The sequence below is a fragment of the Eptatretus burgeri genome, chromosome 12, assembly GCF_056783735.1.
Source record: "Eptatretus burgeri isolate ZD-2024b chromosome 12, Ebu_testis_v1, whole genome shotgun sequence".
In the NCBI taxonomy this organism is placed as follows: domain Eukaryota; kingdom Metazoa; phylum Chordata; class Myxini; order Myxiniformes; family Myxinidae; genus Eptatretus; species Eptatretus burgeri.
The window spans coordinates 24,624,007-24,639,850 of NC_140972.1; the positions used below are offsets into that span (position 1 = coordinate 24,624,007).

General features: G+C 36.5%; 1 protein-coding gene and 1 long non-coding RNA gene across 9 annotated transcripts in view; both read right to left on the reverse strand.

Moving 5' to 3' along the window:
- Nucleotides 1–9,388: 9,388 nt before the first annotated feature.
- On the reverse strand, nucleotides 9,389–10,839 carry LOC147015268 (uncharacterized). The gene is made up of 3 exons (XR_015050103.1): nucleotides 10,155–10,839; nucleotides 9,843–9,900; nucleotides 9,389–9,551 (listed from the first exon to the last, which is right to left on the reverse strand). It is a non-coding gene; the product is annotated as an uncharacterized LOC147015268 (long non-coding RNA).
- Nucleotides 10,840–11,280: 441 nt separating this feature from the next.
- LOC147015269 (high affinity cAMP-specific and IBMX-insensitive 3',5'-cyclic phosphodiesterase 8B-like) overlaps nucleotides 11,281–15,844 on the reverse strand; it is a 214,295-nt gene continuing 209,731 nt past the window's right edge. For 3 of the 8 annotated variants that reach the window (XM_085849851.1, XM_085849853.1, XM_085849854.1), the window contains 2 exons: nucleotides 15,660–15,743; nucleotides 11,281–13,058 (listed from right to left, as the gene is read on the reverse strand). In XM_085849851.1, the coding sequence (XP_085705977.1) occupies nucleotides 12,784–13,058; nucleotides 15,660–15,743 (359 nt within the window). In that variant the 3' untranslated portion in view covers nucleotides 11,281–12,783. Of the gene's footprint in view, nucleotides 13,059–13,277; nucleotides 15,744–15,844 lie in introns of those variants that run through there. The other 5 variants (XM_085849849.1, XM_085849847.1, XM_085849852.1 and 2 more) reach the window with 3 other exon arrangements.

Below are 15,844 nucleotides of genomic sequence, written 5' to 3' on the forward strand. Positions count from 1 at the left end.
GAAGATGAATTTCAGTTTAAGTAAAGTTTTACTTTATAAATATGAATAGTTTACTCGATTTTGAGCCTCTTGAATTCCATGATTCTCCATATGACAAATTTGAGAACTGTCGTGCGTGAAAGACGGGATTAAACACAGAGTCAAAAGCCTATAAATAATGTATATTGTGTGATTATCTTCTAATTAATGATAATCACAGAATATAAAAAGGAAAATAATTCTTTTAGATTTACACCAAAAATGAATTACTTTACAAGATTGATTCGAGAAATGAATGTAAAGAACGAGGGTGAGAACACACCTTTCCTTACAAGGGAAGAAACTGAACGTATTCGAGAAATGTTCAAAGGATTGTTGTTATATCTTATTCATGGATGTGATTTTCAGGGAAATATCAACACAAGATATTGCATAAATAAAATAATGGATTATCTTGAAATTAAACCTGAACTTAGGATAAAATATAGAATTTCGAAAAAAGCCAAGAATAAATTAAATAACCTGTTTTCCAAATATATAAATGAATGATTTTTTACCTATTTGGGAAAATAAGATAAAATTTGACAACCATAAAAATCTCCCAAATTCATTAAGATGCCTCATAGTTGGTTCAAGTGGATGTGGAAAACCAGCTTACTTTTAAAGATGCTCCTCACTCCCAACTTTTTAGATTATGATAATTTAATAATTTTCACAAAGTCGAGTTTTCAACCAGAGTATCAACTACTCTCACAAGGTTTTAATGCTGGTCTTCAAAAAGAAGATATAATCGGTTTATTTAAACTTCAAAAAACCTAAATGATTTTAACATTGAAGATATAATACAACTATTTTGTGATACACAGAGATGTAAAAAGAAATCAAAACCGATAACTTGTATTCTGAGTGATAATAATGGATGATATACCGCTCTCCCCAAGATTTGGATAAATCCAAAAAGAACCTCAAGTTATCTTTGATGATTGTGTTAATGAGAGAAACCAAACGGTAATGGACAGCTACTACACAAGAGGGAGACATTCTTCTTGTAATTGTATTTATCTTAGTCAATCGTACTTTCAGCTTCCTCGTCGTTCCATCAGAAACAATGCTAATACTTTTATTTTATTCAAGTTAAATTCAATAGATATAAACAATTTTTGGAGAGACAATTGTTCTACATTATGTAGTAAAAAGGAATTTGGGGATTACATGAAACACACGACTGAAAAATATAAATATATTGTTGTGAAACAAGATGAGATATTAAATGATATTTTTCAATAAATAAATGGATGCGAAAGAAAGAGCAAGAAGATTTAGGGAACATCAAGAGTTGGTTTCAAAAGTTGTAAAACAGCAGGAAGACATAAAGAAGAAACGCAGACAGAAACTAACGGGCGAAGAAGCATTTGAAAGAAAACAAGAGAAATTTTTAAACCACTTTTAAAAACTTCCCAAGGAAAAATGAAAGATGTTTCCACAGTTCCCACGGTAGAATATACTCCTAAAAAACTTCAAATGTTAAAAGATTTCAGTCAAATGACGGAGGAAGAATTAGTGCATTTAGGAGAATTAGAATATGATGATGAAGGTTTATTTCAACAACTGGAAGAGATTAATCGACCCCCTGATTATATTGTGAATGCTCTTCAAAACAATGAATATTCAGCGGATTCAAAAACCAAAGCAGGACTCATTCCAACAGAACAATCAGCAATATTTCATCTTGTTCAAGAAAAGGTATTGATATTTAATGATGAATTAAGGTTCTTGGGTTCTGCTCAACCCTCTGTTAAACTAACTCCGAGATTAATGTTTCTTCTCACAAAAGATGGAAGACAAGGTTCAACTGTGAGGGATGAATCAAAGTATATTGATAAACCATTGGATATGGAAAATAATGATGATAGAGTATATATTGATCTGCTGAACACTCTAAATTATAAGGTTATTCTTTCTGGTAAAAGTAGGAAGAATGAGAAGGAGAAACACATTATTCAGGCTTTAAGTATCCTTGGTTCAGGTGTTAGTTTTCTTCCAAATGACCCATCGCAATTAGTTAATAGACTGTTATTGTTGTTAGGCAGTAAGAAGGCTGGAAATAACAATTGTTTTAATGAAGCATCAGCCATTTTAGACCAGTTGATGAACATGAAAATAATTAATAAATATCAATATAAAGACATTTTATCTCATATTAAATAAGATGAGAAGCACAATCCTTAGTTTCAATTTCACAACAAGCGACCACACATCTTCATTCCCATACCCACTACAACTTGACACAACAAAAGAATATGAGGCATCTTTATTGTCCATGGAAACTTATAATACCTTATTTAATATAACCGAGAAAAATGACAAGTTTAGTTATAATCCAGGAAGTGGATACAAACGATAACAGTCTCAATTGAGCATATGAGATTTCTCAAATATCTTCCGAAATTGCTCGTCTTATGAAAGAACAGGGTGATGAACCAAAAAATATTGTTATAAACATTCAAAAACATACTTAAAAATCAACGATTAAAGTTAAAAATAACTACAAGGTTGATTTCACAATTGATAATTCATTTAGAGAGTTATTGGGTTTCTCCTCAAAAAAGATTGAAACTAATGGGACGTTTTACAGTGATAATGTCATTCAAATATCCTCAGGAATAAATTCGGTGTTAATTCACTGTGATTTGATTGATGGTGCTTATAATGATGGGAAAAAACAAATACAATATTTTCATTCAGCGCATACTCAACCCCAATTGGTTATAAATTCAATATGGAACCCAAAAATTTGGTTTATCTACCTGTGTCAGGAAAAACCATACACAGAGTAAATTTTAGGATAACCGACCAAGATAATCGTGTGATTTCTTTTAATGGAGAAGTTATATCCATCAGAATTCACCTACGTGAAGTTTTCCAATAAATAAATACGATGGTTATTGTGAGGAAACACGAGTTGGGAAAATATAAAATAATTACAGGGGATGGGATGTTCCTTTCCCCATACTACAAGGGTGAAGGTATGTATCTTGGTAGAGGATACTATAAACCTAAGAGACAAAGGGGTGTTGGGCATCAATTTAGAGGAGATGGGATAATTGATACTCTCATGGGTATTGGTTCAACTATTCTTAAACATAAAGATCTAATTGGTTCAACTGCTTCTGCTGTGGGAAATGTTGCAGGTGCTGTAAAGAGTATAAAAGATGCCCAGAAGGAATCTCATAAATTACAAGCAATAAAAGAAATTAAGAAAGGCAAAACTCAGTTGTCCCCCCAAGAACGACAGAAAATAATTCAAATACTTGGATCAGGGTTTCAAAAGTTTTAACATCTTTTTTTTCCTAAATAAATACAAGTATGGAAGCAATTGATAGTATCTATGATTTGGATGATACTATTATTATCTCAAACTCCACTAAAAAAAGAAGATTACTTCAAGGTAAATGCAATAACTGGAACAGACTGGAATACGAATGGTACAAAAAGTTTTGAAATAAATAATCAACAAACCAATTTGAATCTCTCCGAAAGTTTCTTGTTGTGTAAATTTAAATTCACTAAGGTTGGAATAACACAAACGCTACACTTGTAAATGATTTCTTCTGGAAAATGTTTGATAGTGTGCGTTTGTATATTGGAACACAAGAAGTTGAAGCGGTTGATTATGTCTCTGCTGTATCTGAAATGATAAAATTTACACTCTATACATTCAGTGATAGAATGGGAAAGGGGTCTGTCGAAGGTTTTATTCCTGATATGTCAACGGGAACAAACACAGACCCTGGGTATACTCAAAGGAAAGGAATGTATAATGATGATACAAAAGCAGAAAATAGTTTTACTGTGGCAGTTCCTCTTAAAGGTATATTTGGATTTTGTGATCATGATAAAGTTCTGTATGGCCTTAAAATTAGATTTCAACTACAAAGGAATGATAATGAAAATCGATTGCTTTTTGGTGTTGGTAGTGCTTTTGGTGATCAGAATAAATTTGTAATTGAGGAAATGAGTTGGTATATCAGTGAATATACTCCTAATCTTAAAACAGAAGAGATGTTGAATCGAAGACTTAACTCAAAGAAACCACTCAGTGTATCATACCTCAAAAGAAGATGTCAACACGTTAAACTCAATCAAACTACTTACACGTGGAATTTGGGTGTTCTGGAAGGAAAGCCACGATATCTGTGGATCATTTTTAAAAAGCCAGATGGTGATACTGCGACTGATAAGAATAATGCATTGAGTGATAATGCTAAGGTGAAACAACTTCGCGTTTCTCTAGATGGAACATTTTACCCACTCTAGATAGATTGGAAATTAATTGGGAAAAAAATGATTTTGTTGAAGCATACAAGTCTTACCAAAAGGTGTGTGAAAGTAATGGAAATAAAGAACCTATTTTGGATATGACAGCATTTAAAAGTTTGTATACAATCTATGCGTTTGACCTGAGCGCTCAAAAGGAAACTATAAAGTCTAATCGAGTGGATACTTCCCTATACATTGAAAGAGGAGAGAGTGAAGAAGTTGATACATATTGTTTGCTTTTGGAAGAAACAGAATTGCAGATTAATACAGATAATGGTGTGATGATTAGTCTCACATAATTTTTTGTTAAATAAATGAGTGGCAAAGTACCAACTGGGGTATATGTTAATCAAATCAATCTTCATAAACTATCATCTTGTGTTCAAAATCAAAAGCCTTGTACGATTAATCGTTAATACAATTCAGAGAAAAGGAGCAGTAAGAATTGATGTTTTTCTCACAAGAGAACAGGTTAAAATCTTGAATGACACTGGCTCACTTAAAATTAAAATGACAAAACCAATGTTGAAAAAATATTCAATAAGAGAGACGAAAGTGAGGATTTCTCCCATTTCTAATTCCTTTATTTGCTGGTTTAAGTGCGGTTGGAGCATTGACGGGTGGTATTTCAACAGCGGTGAAAACTGCCAATGAAAGGAAGGCTCAACTCCAGGCTCAAAAGAATTGGAAAGACATAACAAAGAGTTGGAGAAACAAATTAGTGGAAGTGGTGTAATTGTCGATTTTGCTGAAAAACTTGAAGGTCTGCCTGATAAAGCGAGATTGCTAGTTGGAGATATGCTTTCTTCTATAGCACAAGCAGGTGTAAAATTAACTAAAAGAGGTAATGGATTATATCTTTCTAATAAATAAATGAGCATTGATGAGTGGTTGAAAGAATTTGGAAAGAATACAACATCAAATTTACAACTTGTCAAATATTGTAAGAAATTAAAATTCATAATGTGGTTATTTGTATGAGAGATGAATTAACAAATGTGCCGAAACATACAAAGAATATTATTATGAACTTAGAAGATAATAATGGGAACGGTTCTCATTGGGTTTGTATTTTTAATAGTCAAGACAAATATTATTTTGATAGTTTTGGTCTTCCACCACCTGTTGAAGTCATAAAATTCTTACAGAATGGTGTTTATCAAACATTTCAAGTCCAAGAATTAAATTCCAAGTGTTGTGGCCAATTATGCCTATATGTGTTATTTCAACTCAACAAAAATAAAAATTTTATGATATTATTTTTAATCTAATATAAATGACTTATGTTGGTAAAGATGGTTCTATCTTTGGTGTATCTCAAGAACTGGATATTGATTTATCAAATTATTACACAAAGGCACAGGCTGAACGATATAAATATAATATAACCAAAAATATTAACATGAAAAATGCTTATAAATTAAAAAATTATCCAAGCCCGACTGACGCGAATGACTTGGTGAGATTAAGCGATTTATCACAATATATATCCTTAAATAAAACAGCCGTGTATTCCAAAGATACAGAAGTGTTGATATTATCTCCAGGTCATACAGAATTCACAGTTCGAATTAAAATAAATTTTTATAAAGAAGGGCGTATCGTTTGTATCAGAATAGAACAATGGGGGTATGATATGAATGATTTAGGGTATAATTGGTCATTTAAAATTAACCTCGAAGACCTGGAACAATTAAATCAGTCTCGTAAGGAAGAATATTATCCACTTGGTATCGAGAATGAGTTTTGTGGGGCTACGATTAGTAAACAACAAATAAAAGAATTTAATAAGGGTAAATATAATAATGGTTTTGCCCTTGTTTATCTCATGAAAACAGAAAAAACAGGATTATATATAATAAGTAAGGAAATACAAAATGATTTAACTATGGGAAGATGGGGAGGTGTTTCGTGCCATAATATTGTTCTAACATATATTTCTAATACATAAATGACAGCAAGAAGGCTTCAAGAAAATTATCATTTCTGTGTCCAAGCATACCTTCAAGAAAAGGGTATTCGGTATTTTAATAAATATGTTCTACAACATAAGAATGAGGTATTTTCAATAAAAGATTGGCATTATGCTGATGTTGATAAACCGACAACTTTAGATTTAATTAGAATGTTAAATAATGAAAAAATTATAAAGTTAAGAAAAGGTAAGGCTCTTTTAGAAATTCAAAAGAAATTTTATTGGTTTCCTGTTGTAAAAAAATTATTTTGGATACAGGAATAACAAGAAATCCTGATGAATATATGTATAATATTCTATGGGGTGTGTTTATTCAAGGATAGTAAGGGATGAGGAAGGAGTTGAAGAAGAGAGGGAAGAGGAGGAAAAGGAGAAGAGGGAGAAGAAAGAGAAGGAGGAAAAGAGAAGAGAGAGAAGGAGGAGAGGGAGAGAAGAGAGAGAGGGAGGAAAGAGAGAAGAGAGAGAGGGAGGAGAGAGAGAAGAGAGAGAGGGAGGAGAGGGAGAAGAAAGAGAAGGAGAGGGAGGAGAGGGAGAAGAAAGAGAAGGAGGAAAAAGAGAAGAGAGAGAGAAGGAGGAGAGGGAGGAAAGAGCGAGACAAAATAAATATCAAAATATGGAAACCAGTGAGATTAAAAAAGATTAAGGGTATTACAGAAAATAACTCAACCCACCGAGGAGGAAAAGAAAGAATTGACAAGTCTATTTGCAATACTTTCGACAAGACTATTAGCATCGACAAGATATGGATTTTAATTCAAGTTTTTCATTTTTTTTTTTCTTAAATAAATGGAGGAGAGAGTGAAGGCATTTCTAAGGATTCTTTATGTTTTAAAAATTAAGATTCAAATGTGCATGTTGGAAACTAAAAAGTTTTTGCACTCTGCAGGAATTTTTCTCATAAATAAATGAGTTATTGTCTCAAATGTAAAAAGAAAACTAATACTAAAAATATTTCATATATTAAAAGTAAAAATAACAGGGTTATACAAAAAGGTATATGTTCGGTGTGTGGTTCAAAAAAAAATCAATTTATCTCCCAACACAAACTAGGAGGAGATATCCAAAAGTTTTTATCAGGAAGTAAATTTACAACTACTGGAATACCAGGGGAATTACATCTTCCAGGGTATTCTTTCTGTGGCCCAGGCACAAACTTGGATAAAAGATTAGATGAGGCAGACAATCCTAAATCCTGGAGTAAGCCTATCAATAGAGTTGATGAAGTGTGCATGAGACACGATATTGATTATGGGAATACCAATAACGTTGCAAGAAAAGCATGAAGCCGATAGAGAAATGTTGTATAATTTGTCTCTGATACAAAATCCAACCTTGAGAGAAAAAGTTGATCGGTTCATTGTGAAGAAGATGATCAGTGCTAAATTGAAACTTGGACTTGGAAATTCAAAAAACTTATAGGCTCTAATGATGCCATTAAGACTGAAGAGCAATTAGCTGATGAATTACATAAACCAATATTCACAAAGTTTCAGAGAAGGAAAGTTTATTCCAAGGAAGTTGATTATATCTGGTCTGTTGATTTGATTGAACTCAATAATGATAAGGGGTACAAGTATGCTTTAACCGTTATTGATTTGAGGAGTAGATATGTGTGGGTTGTCCCTTTAAAAAACAAAACAGGTAATACTCTTATGTTAGCTTTTCAACAGATATTTAATAAAAGTAAGAGAAAACCTAAAAAATTGTGGACTGATGAGGGTAGAGAGTTTTATAACAAGACATTTATGAATTTTCTAAAAATAACAGTATTACATTATACAGTACCTTTAATGAAGGGAAGGCAGTTGTTGTTGAACGTTTTAATCGTACCTTAAAAGAGAGACTATATAAAAAATTCACACAACTCGGTTCACAACAATGGTCATCTTTTATTCAGGATATTGTGGATAAGTATAATGACACGATTCACACGGCAACAAATATGAAACCATCAGAAACATTTACAAAATTAAAATATGAAAAAGAGATTAATGTCAGAAAACCTAAGTTCAAAGTTGGTGATATCGTAAGAATATATCGGTGGAAATCTCATTTTGAAAAAGGTTATACGAAAAGATGGACCAACGAGCTTTTTAAAATTGTTGATGTAATAGATACGGTTCCTTGGACTTATAAGATATATGATTTGGAAGGGGAAGAGATTTTAGGTTCATTTTATTCACAGGAATTACAAAAGACAAAGATAAATTGAAATTTTTGACTCCGCCCCTTTGGCTCCACCCACACAAGCCCCCCGCCCACACAAGCCCCGCCCACACAAACCCCACACAAACCCCACCACACACCCCCACAAGCTCCAATAAATTGAAATTTTTGACTCCGCCCTTTTTGACTCCGCCCACACACGCCCTCCCACCGAAGCCCCGCCCACACAAAACCCACACAAACCCCACACAAGCTCCACACAACCTCCACACAAAAACTCCACACAAGCTTCACACACACAAACCCCACACAAGCTCCACCCATATTCATCATATTCACATAATTAGTGATTAGTTAATTAGTTCCCCACACACACAACATGTTTATTTAATTAAAAAATTATCCACCCATCCACACAAGCTCCACTCATCCACCCATCCCCCCATCTCTCCACCCATCCATTTATCCACACAAACCTCATCCACAGAAGCCTCATCCACATTCACCCCTCCCACACAAGCTCCACCCACATAAACCCCTGCCCATATAAACCCTGCCCACATAAACCCCTCCCACATAAGCCCTGCCTACACAAGCTCCACACAAAAACTCTACACACATAAACCCCTCCCACACAAGCTCCACCCACATAAACCCCCGCCCACACAAGCCCCACCCACACAAGCCCCACCCACACACACACCCCGCCCACATAAGCCCCTCCCACACACACCCCACCCACACAAGCCCCCACCAAAGCCCCGCCCACACAAGCCCCACCCCCCCTCATCCCCCCTGTGCGCCCCCACCTTTGACCCACCACCTCCCTCATCCCACCCCCCACCCTTCCCCACACACACATGGGGAGGGGAGGGATGGGATGAGGGGGTGATGGGTCATTGGGGGAGCGCACCTACACCCCCCTCCCCCCCCAACCCCTCCTTTACATCTCTTTTATTCTTTTCTTGTAATTCAGAATCAAGTAATTGTAAACAAAACAAATATAATTTATTAATATTGAAAATATTAAATATTCATTTGCGAGAATGTATAATCTTTCCCAGCAATCTTCTTCAGATGTCTTGTGATTTCTAAACTCAGACACCATATTCTGTTTTGAAACAAAAAAGTGGATAATAATTAGGTTCTATAAAGATAATTACATGGTAATATGAATAAGCCTCGTTGACCACTGAATTAACACACCAGGAGCCTGTCATCCTTTCATGGTCAATAAAATGAATTCCAGTGTACTGACAAAACCACGTCCAAACTAATGATGCAACTAACATAAGGCTTACATTCTAAAGAGAGAGTGATATTAATAATAATTCAGAAATATTTACCTCCAGAAAATCATGTGTTGTACGAGTGATATTAATAATAATTCAGAAATATTTACCTCCAGAAAATCATGTGTTGTACAAGATTGCTTCAACAGCTGATGTTGTGCGATAGTGCTGAAAAAAAAAAATAAGTCAAGGGTATAGATGAAGAGACAGACAGGGAAAGCAACACACACACACACACACACACACACACACGCACACACACACATACACACACACATAGACACACACACACGTGCCTCACCATTGGTTTAATTCATTCGAGATCAGAGACCAGTCATTATAAATCATTGGCCTCTTCAATAAGAGCAGAGAGAGGTAGGTAGAAAGACAGACAGAGAGAGAGGCACACACACGTGTCTCACCATTGGTTTAATTCCTTCGAGATGAGAGGACGTGATAAGACTTCATGCCACTCATTGAAAATGTCTTTCAATTCTCTTCTAAAATCATTGATCTCTTCAATAAGAGTATTAATTTCATGAACCACGTCGTGATATGTGAACTCAATTTCTTCCAATGCCCTGTCAGGGAAAAAATATATATATATATATATCAGAATTATCATGATTTAATTAATAATCATTTGCTTCATCGTTCAAAGAGAAAAGCATACACAAACTTACCAACTCTGTAGTGGGCTGTTGGCTTCATCGGAAGGAATATCGTCCATGCCTCAGTTGTAAAAATGAAAATCCCGTCTGGCAGAAACTTTGTCTGGCGAACCGCTTATAAAGCAACGATGAGGAGATTGCTTAATCATTGGGTGTGGGCACAGGAAATGACAAGCTTCTCTTAATGATCTCATCTGGCCACCGCCCGAGTTGCAAATCGTTTTTGGACATAAACCACGCCATAAAAGTTTTGATTCAAATGTTTTCAGTTCGTGTTCTGAGATAAAATATAAACACGAGACCTTGTCTCACAGAATAGTTCCTATTTTTTCACAGCATGACAGTCCAAAACCACTTCCTCATTCACACAGCACGGCCGTGTCAAAAAACACTTCCTCATTTTCACGGCATGAACTGAAAACATTTGAAACAAAACTTTTTTCTGGCATGGTTTATGTACAAAAATGATTTGCAACTCGGGCGGTGGTCAGATGAGATCATTAAGAGAAGTTTATCATTTCGTAATGGCACAAAAGGGGTATCTTAAAAATATAAAGATTCAAATGTTTTGTTTTTCAATATTTTAGATGGGGATTATTGTGCAAAGAAAATTAAACTATTGAAGGAATTTGAGAATGAACAAATGTTTATAGGTTCAATGAGTGAGCTAAACAATATGCATTGGTTATTTGATAAAGAGTGCCCCGAGGCTTAGACGTTTCAGATATTTCTTTCGAATCACCTTTAACAAATCTTTATCTTGTTGTATGGGTTATTTGAATAGAGAGCCCCTAGGTTAAAAAGGGGGAAATAAAAAATGACCGTTTTACAGCCATTTTTCCCTGCTGTGCAGGGGTTTGGCTTTTTCTTGAGGCAATGTTTTATGGCCGGATGCCCTTCCTGACACCAACCCTGGTCGCCTCTTACGACACACAGGGATATGGTACACCTATTCTAACCGGGGCATACACCGGGACCAGTACACTGGCACTCATTTCGCCGACCTCGGAAGGATGGCAGGCTGAGTCAACCCCCTGGTGTTAATTCAGCAGCCAACGGGATTTGAACTCAGGACCCTGGGATCCCAAGCCGCCACCCTAACCACTAAGCCAACACCAGGCTCCAGGTTAAAAGGGGAGACAAATAAATATACCTTGGGCTAAAACGGGGATTTATTTTTTCAGGGGAAAAAAAAGAAAAATTTCATGGCTGAAAATCCCCCATTCATTTACATGGGGAAAAGTGAGCCAGAACCAGTATTCTTACCCTACTGCCAATGTACAAGCCCTTCATAAGACCAGCGTCCATCAAGACTCCCTCCTCCAAAAGTGAAGAAAGAGACGATGCACATTTTACAGACAGTACAAACTGCCACCAAGATTTTTGTGATCATGGGAGTCATGAAAGATCAGATCTCTGATGAGCCAAATATTGAGCTCTGAGGACCAAAACACACTGATTTACAAGCTTTTCAGTGAGACCACCTTGTTTCTGTCATTGGGGTTTGCTTTCCAGGAGGAAAAGGCAAACAGTTTTTGGCAATTGCCTCATCACCGAAATCATTGTAACCAGGAAGGGATGTCAGGTGGATGGATAGCTGGAGGCATGAAGGTCTGAATTGTTGAACAGACAGATTGGAGATTTACAGATTACATGTTGTGGTGTGTTATGAAATGAGACCTACGCACTGACTTTATTTACAAATGAGGAGCTTATGGATACATCTGCGGAAGAGATGGTACACTACGAATGAGAACAATTCAACTGCAGTGCCTTGTTGGTTTCCTGAAGACAGCCAGAGAGAAACAAATTTTCCAGAAGACATGATTTGAGGAGCAACGAGAACACACTAAAATCCCTCATCAAAATAAGGTATGGGTAAGAGAGCTGATTGTCCATGCTGGGCTGCATCTGTCATGCTCACTCCTTATCTTTTAATCCAACCTTCCAATGCACCATTGCCACCCCCATTTTGAGGTATGTCTCCTCGATCTACCATTCTACCCCTACCCCCCGCAAACCCACTATTTTTACGAGGAAAAAAAAAAAAAAGAGGCAAAGAAAAATAAATAAATCTAATAACCTACTTCTGGTTAAACTTCCAAAATCCAGGCTGACTGCACACCTCAACTCGTGTTCCTCACTTCTCTTATATGTACAAATCACCTTCCAAAAGCTGTACCAACCCACTCTTCCCTCCAAGGATTTGAGCAGGTGGTGCCCCACTATCTCATTAAATCTCCCATCCTTACCCATAACCTTTATTACCCACATTAACACTTCATTACCCAACTTTGTTATTTGCATGTTTCAGTATTTCCCTTCTCTAAGTTCATCCCCTTGCTTAGTTAATGTCAAGAGTAGCCCTGCTTCCCTACTGTCAATTCATACCTTCAGTCTCTTTCTTTTCCATGAGCCTCAATGTCATTGAGGAAAAAAATCCACAAAACATCACTGCTGCCAGGTTGTTGAGTGTGCTTATTTGGCTGTCTCCAAGAGCATTGCAAGAGCGCATTCTGTAACCGGGTTGCATCACCTGTTCTTGGATTCCAGCATTGGGGTGGATTATGAATGTGTTCTGGTGTTGAAGTGGAGATTTGGCATGGAGTACAAGGACACGATCGCTATTTTCCAGATATGATCCTCCTCGTTTTCCTTGTGAACAAAGACAATCAGTTAGTAAATTCATGCATATGCAGCACCTGGGTATGGGTTTGCATCATTTCTAGCGATGCAGCCATCCAATGGGTGGCCAGGTTCCAGGCACACTGCCTACTCTTTTTGGGAATCAAATAACATGCAGTTTTACAAACAGCTTCGAAAATGTTATCATTTGTTGTCGATTTTCAGCAATAAACAGTTGTCAACATGGGACAGAGTTCAAGAGGTTTATAAACAAAGCAAGTTATAAAAATAAGAAAACAAACATTTATTCGTTTAAATATTGTATTATATTCATATTATCTATTTTTTTTTTCCAAATACATTTCTTACATTCTTACAAAATATTTCTCTCAAAAATAATTTGTTCCTGACATGGCCCAACGTGACATAATCAATTGTGCACAGTTAACATGACGGAACCAGTTTGTTTGTTTTTAACAGTTAAACTCTCAGGCAGTTCCTTTGTTTTTATTGCCCTCGTACTCTTGTGATTCTTGTTCGTGTAAAATTCTTTGCCAAATTACTCTTCTGTAGACACTGACAAGGGCACGTTTTGCATCACCATGCTTTGTGATGCCGTTTCCATGGCACTTTGGTAGGATAATGTGCATACCAAAAGCATTGGAAACGATTAAGATCAACAATCATTGGTACAAAAGCATCCCAATTCTTCGGGATGGTGTACTGCTGCCCACCACTCCTAAGATGTTTCGAGCAAAATGTCTTCTCTCCGGGTATTAAATGTGGTGCAACAGTCGTGGTCGTGACCCGACCGGACAAGAAGAGGCACTGAAGTCGATTTTAGCACTCTTTGGACCAGTTATTGTTGCACAAGGTTTCTCTGGGTCACAATGGTCCACCAACACCTTTTAGGCTGTTTTGGTCTTCAAAATATTTTAACGATAAACGATTGATTATAATGTGCTCAAAATTAGAGATAATGAATGTTTGTATTAATTTTTTTTCATTCTGATATGACATGGTAGGACCTTGCATCATGCAAACATCTGAATGTTTTTCTTTTCTGGATGTTGGAATGTTGCAATATTTTTCAAACATAATTTGCATGGGAAGCAAATGATCGGTCAAAGGAGACTTATTTTACATCAAAATGATCTCAAGTGGCCAATGAAATGATTTCATACTATTAGTCAAGCTTCATAATAGCTGAAGCATAGAAAATTTCAATTGCTTTTTCATTGTTTCTCGCAGCAAAGTCCTGAGCTAAGGGTGTAACCGATAAACAGCACTGAAGACGAGTCCTTGATGGCCCTTGAGTTTTGGGGGACCGTAGGGACGATGCAGGATTGACATTCACAAAACAGAGGTTAAAAATGTCAGGATCTTCTACCTTGGCCTACATAAGCAGTATTCACTATAAATGATGATTTTTCACTCGAGATCCGTTACAAAATAGAAATCTATACTGCACCTCTGACATTAGGACCAAAAGTGAGTCAAACCCCATCAAGTCTGCAGCAAGGAAACCGATGTCCCAAATAAACTGCTTTCCCAATGAAGAAAACTTTCAAAAAGTCTTCATATAATGCCATTGACAGTATGAGAAGACTTTTTGTTTCAAAACAATTGGTCATCATAGATACATGTACATGCAGTGGCAACACACTACACTTATAGACAAGAAGCCTGTGTTGTTATGCACAAGAATGGTTACGTGCAAATGGGGTTGGGGTGGGGAGGAGGGGAGTCAAAAATTCCATACATTTTAAATAGGTGGCCCCTTTTGAAAATCAGGCAGAGATAGTTGTGATAAAAGTATCACTATAGGCAGACCAACCATTTGTTTGATGACAAAAGGCTTCGACGTGATACATTTGGGCTAATTCTGGACTACATCATTGTGCAAAGCACAGGTCATGTGAAAGTTTAAAGAAATTAAAATTTATATGGTAATTATGACTTGATAGCATATTGGGGACCCTTTGCCTAGTTGGCAAATTATGGTTGCTCTTGATAATGAGACTTGTAACACCTCCATGTTCGTGCCAAGCGGTGCAGTTCAGGGTGTACCGAAATAAGATGACCTGGTGTTAGTGTCTCTGAACCGTAAGAGCCATACAGAGCCAGAAAAATGCAAGAACCCAGCAAATAATGTCGATGATTACAAGCATCTTCATGTCAATGGTGCTCAACCTAGACGAGCAACATCTTCCTCGTTGCTCAGTTTGATACCTTTGAAAATCAAGTCACTTTCTTCGATCAGCGCAATGTCATAGTTCTTGCATTTGATGGGCAAGATTGTGAATAGAGCTTGCACAAGGACCAGCATCCTCTTTTGACAAAACTCTACTGCTACTACAATTGTCAGTATAATCTAACAATTCTAGGTCGAAACACGTGCGTGTGGAAACTTATGGATCAAGAAAATGTTGTATTCCCCACTGAAGTGAATCGCAGAGAATGAAAGAAGATGAAGAGTTTCATCATCCTAAATTTGTCCAAGATGACAAAAGGTTGACACCTGTCTGTGAAGACAAGTGGTCAGAAATGAAGAAGAGGAGAAAGTAGTGAAAGGTGCTGTGCCGGTGTTGAGCCAAATCACCATTCAAGACTCAGCAGGAGGATGCAAACCTTTCATCTTGCGCTCGTCCAGAGATTTCCAATAGCAGTAGTTTTCAGCCAGATGGTACATGAGGTTCGGAACATCAGCAAACACTTGGGTGTCGGAGAGAGGGGGCAGTGAGGCAATGTGCAATTTGGTGAAGACAAAAAAAATTGGTTACGGAGATGAAGAAAGATGACAATTAAATTAAGGC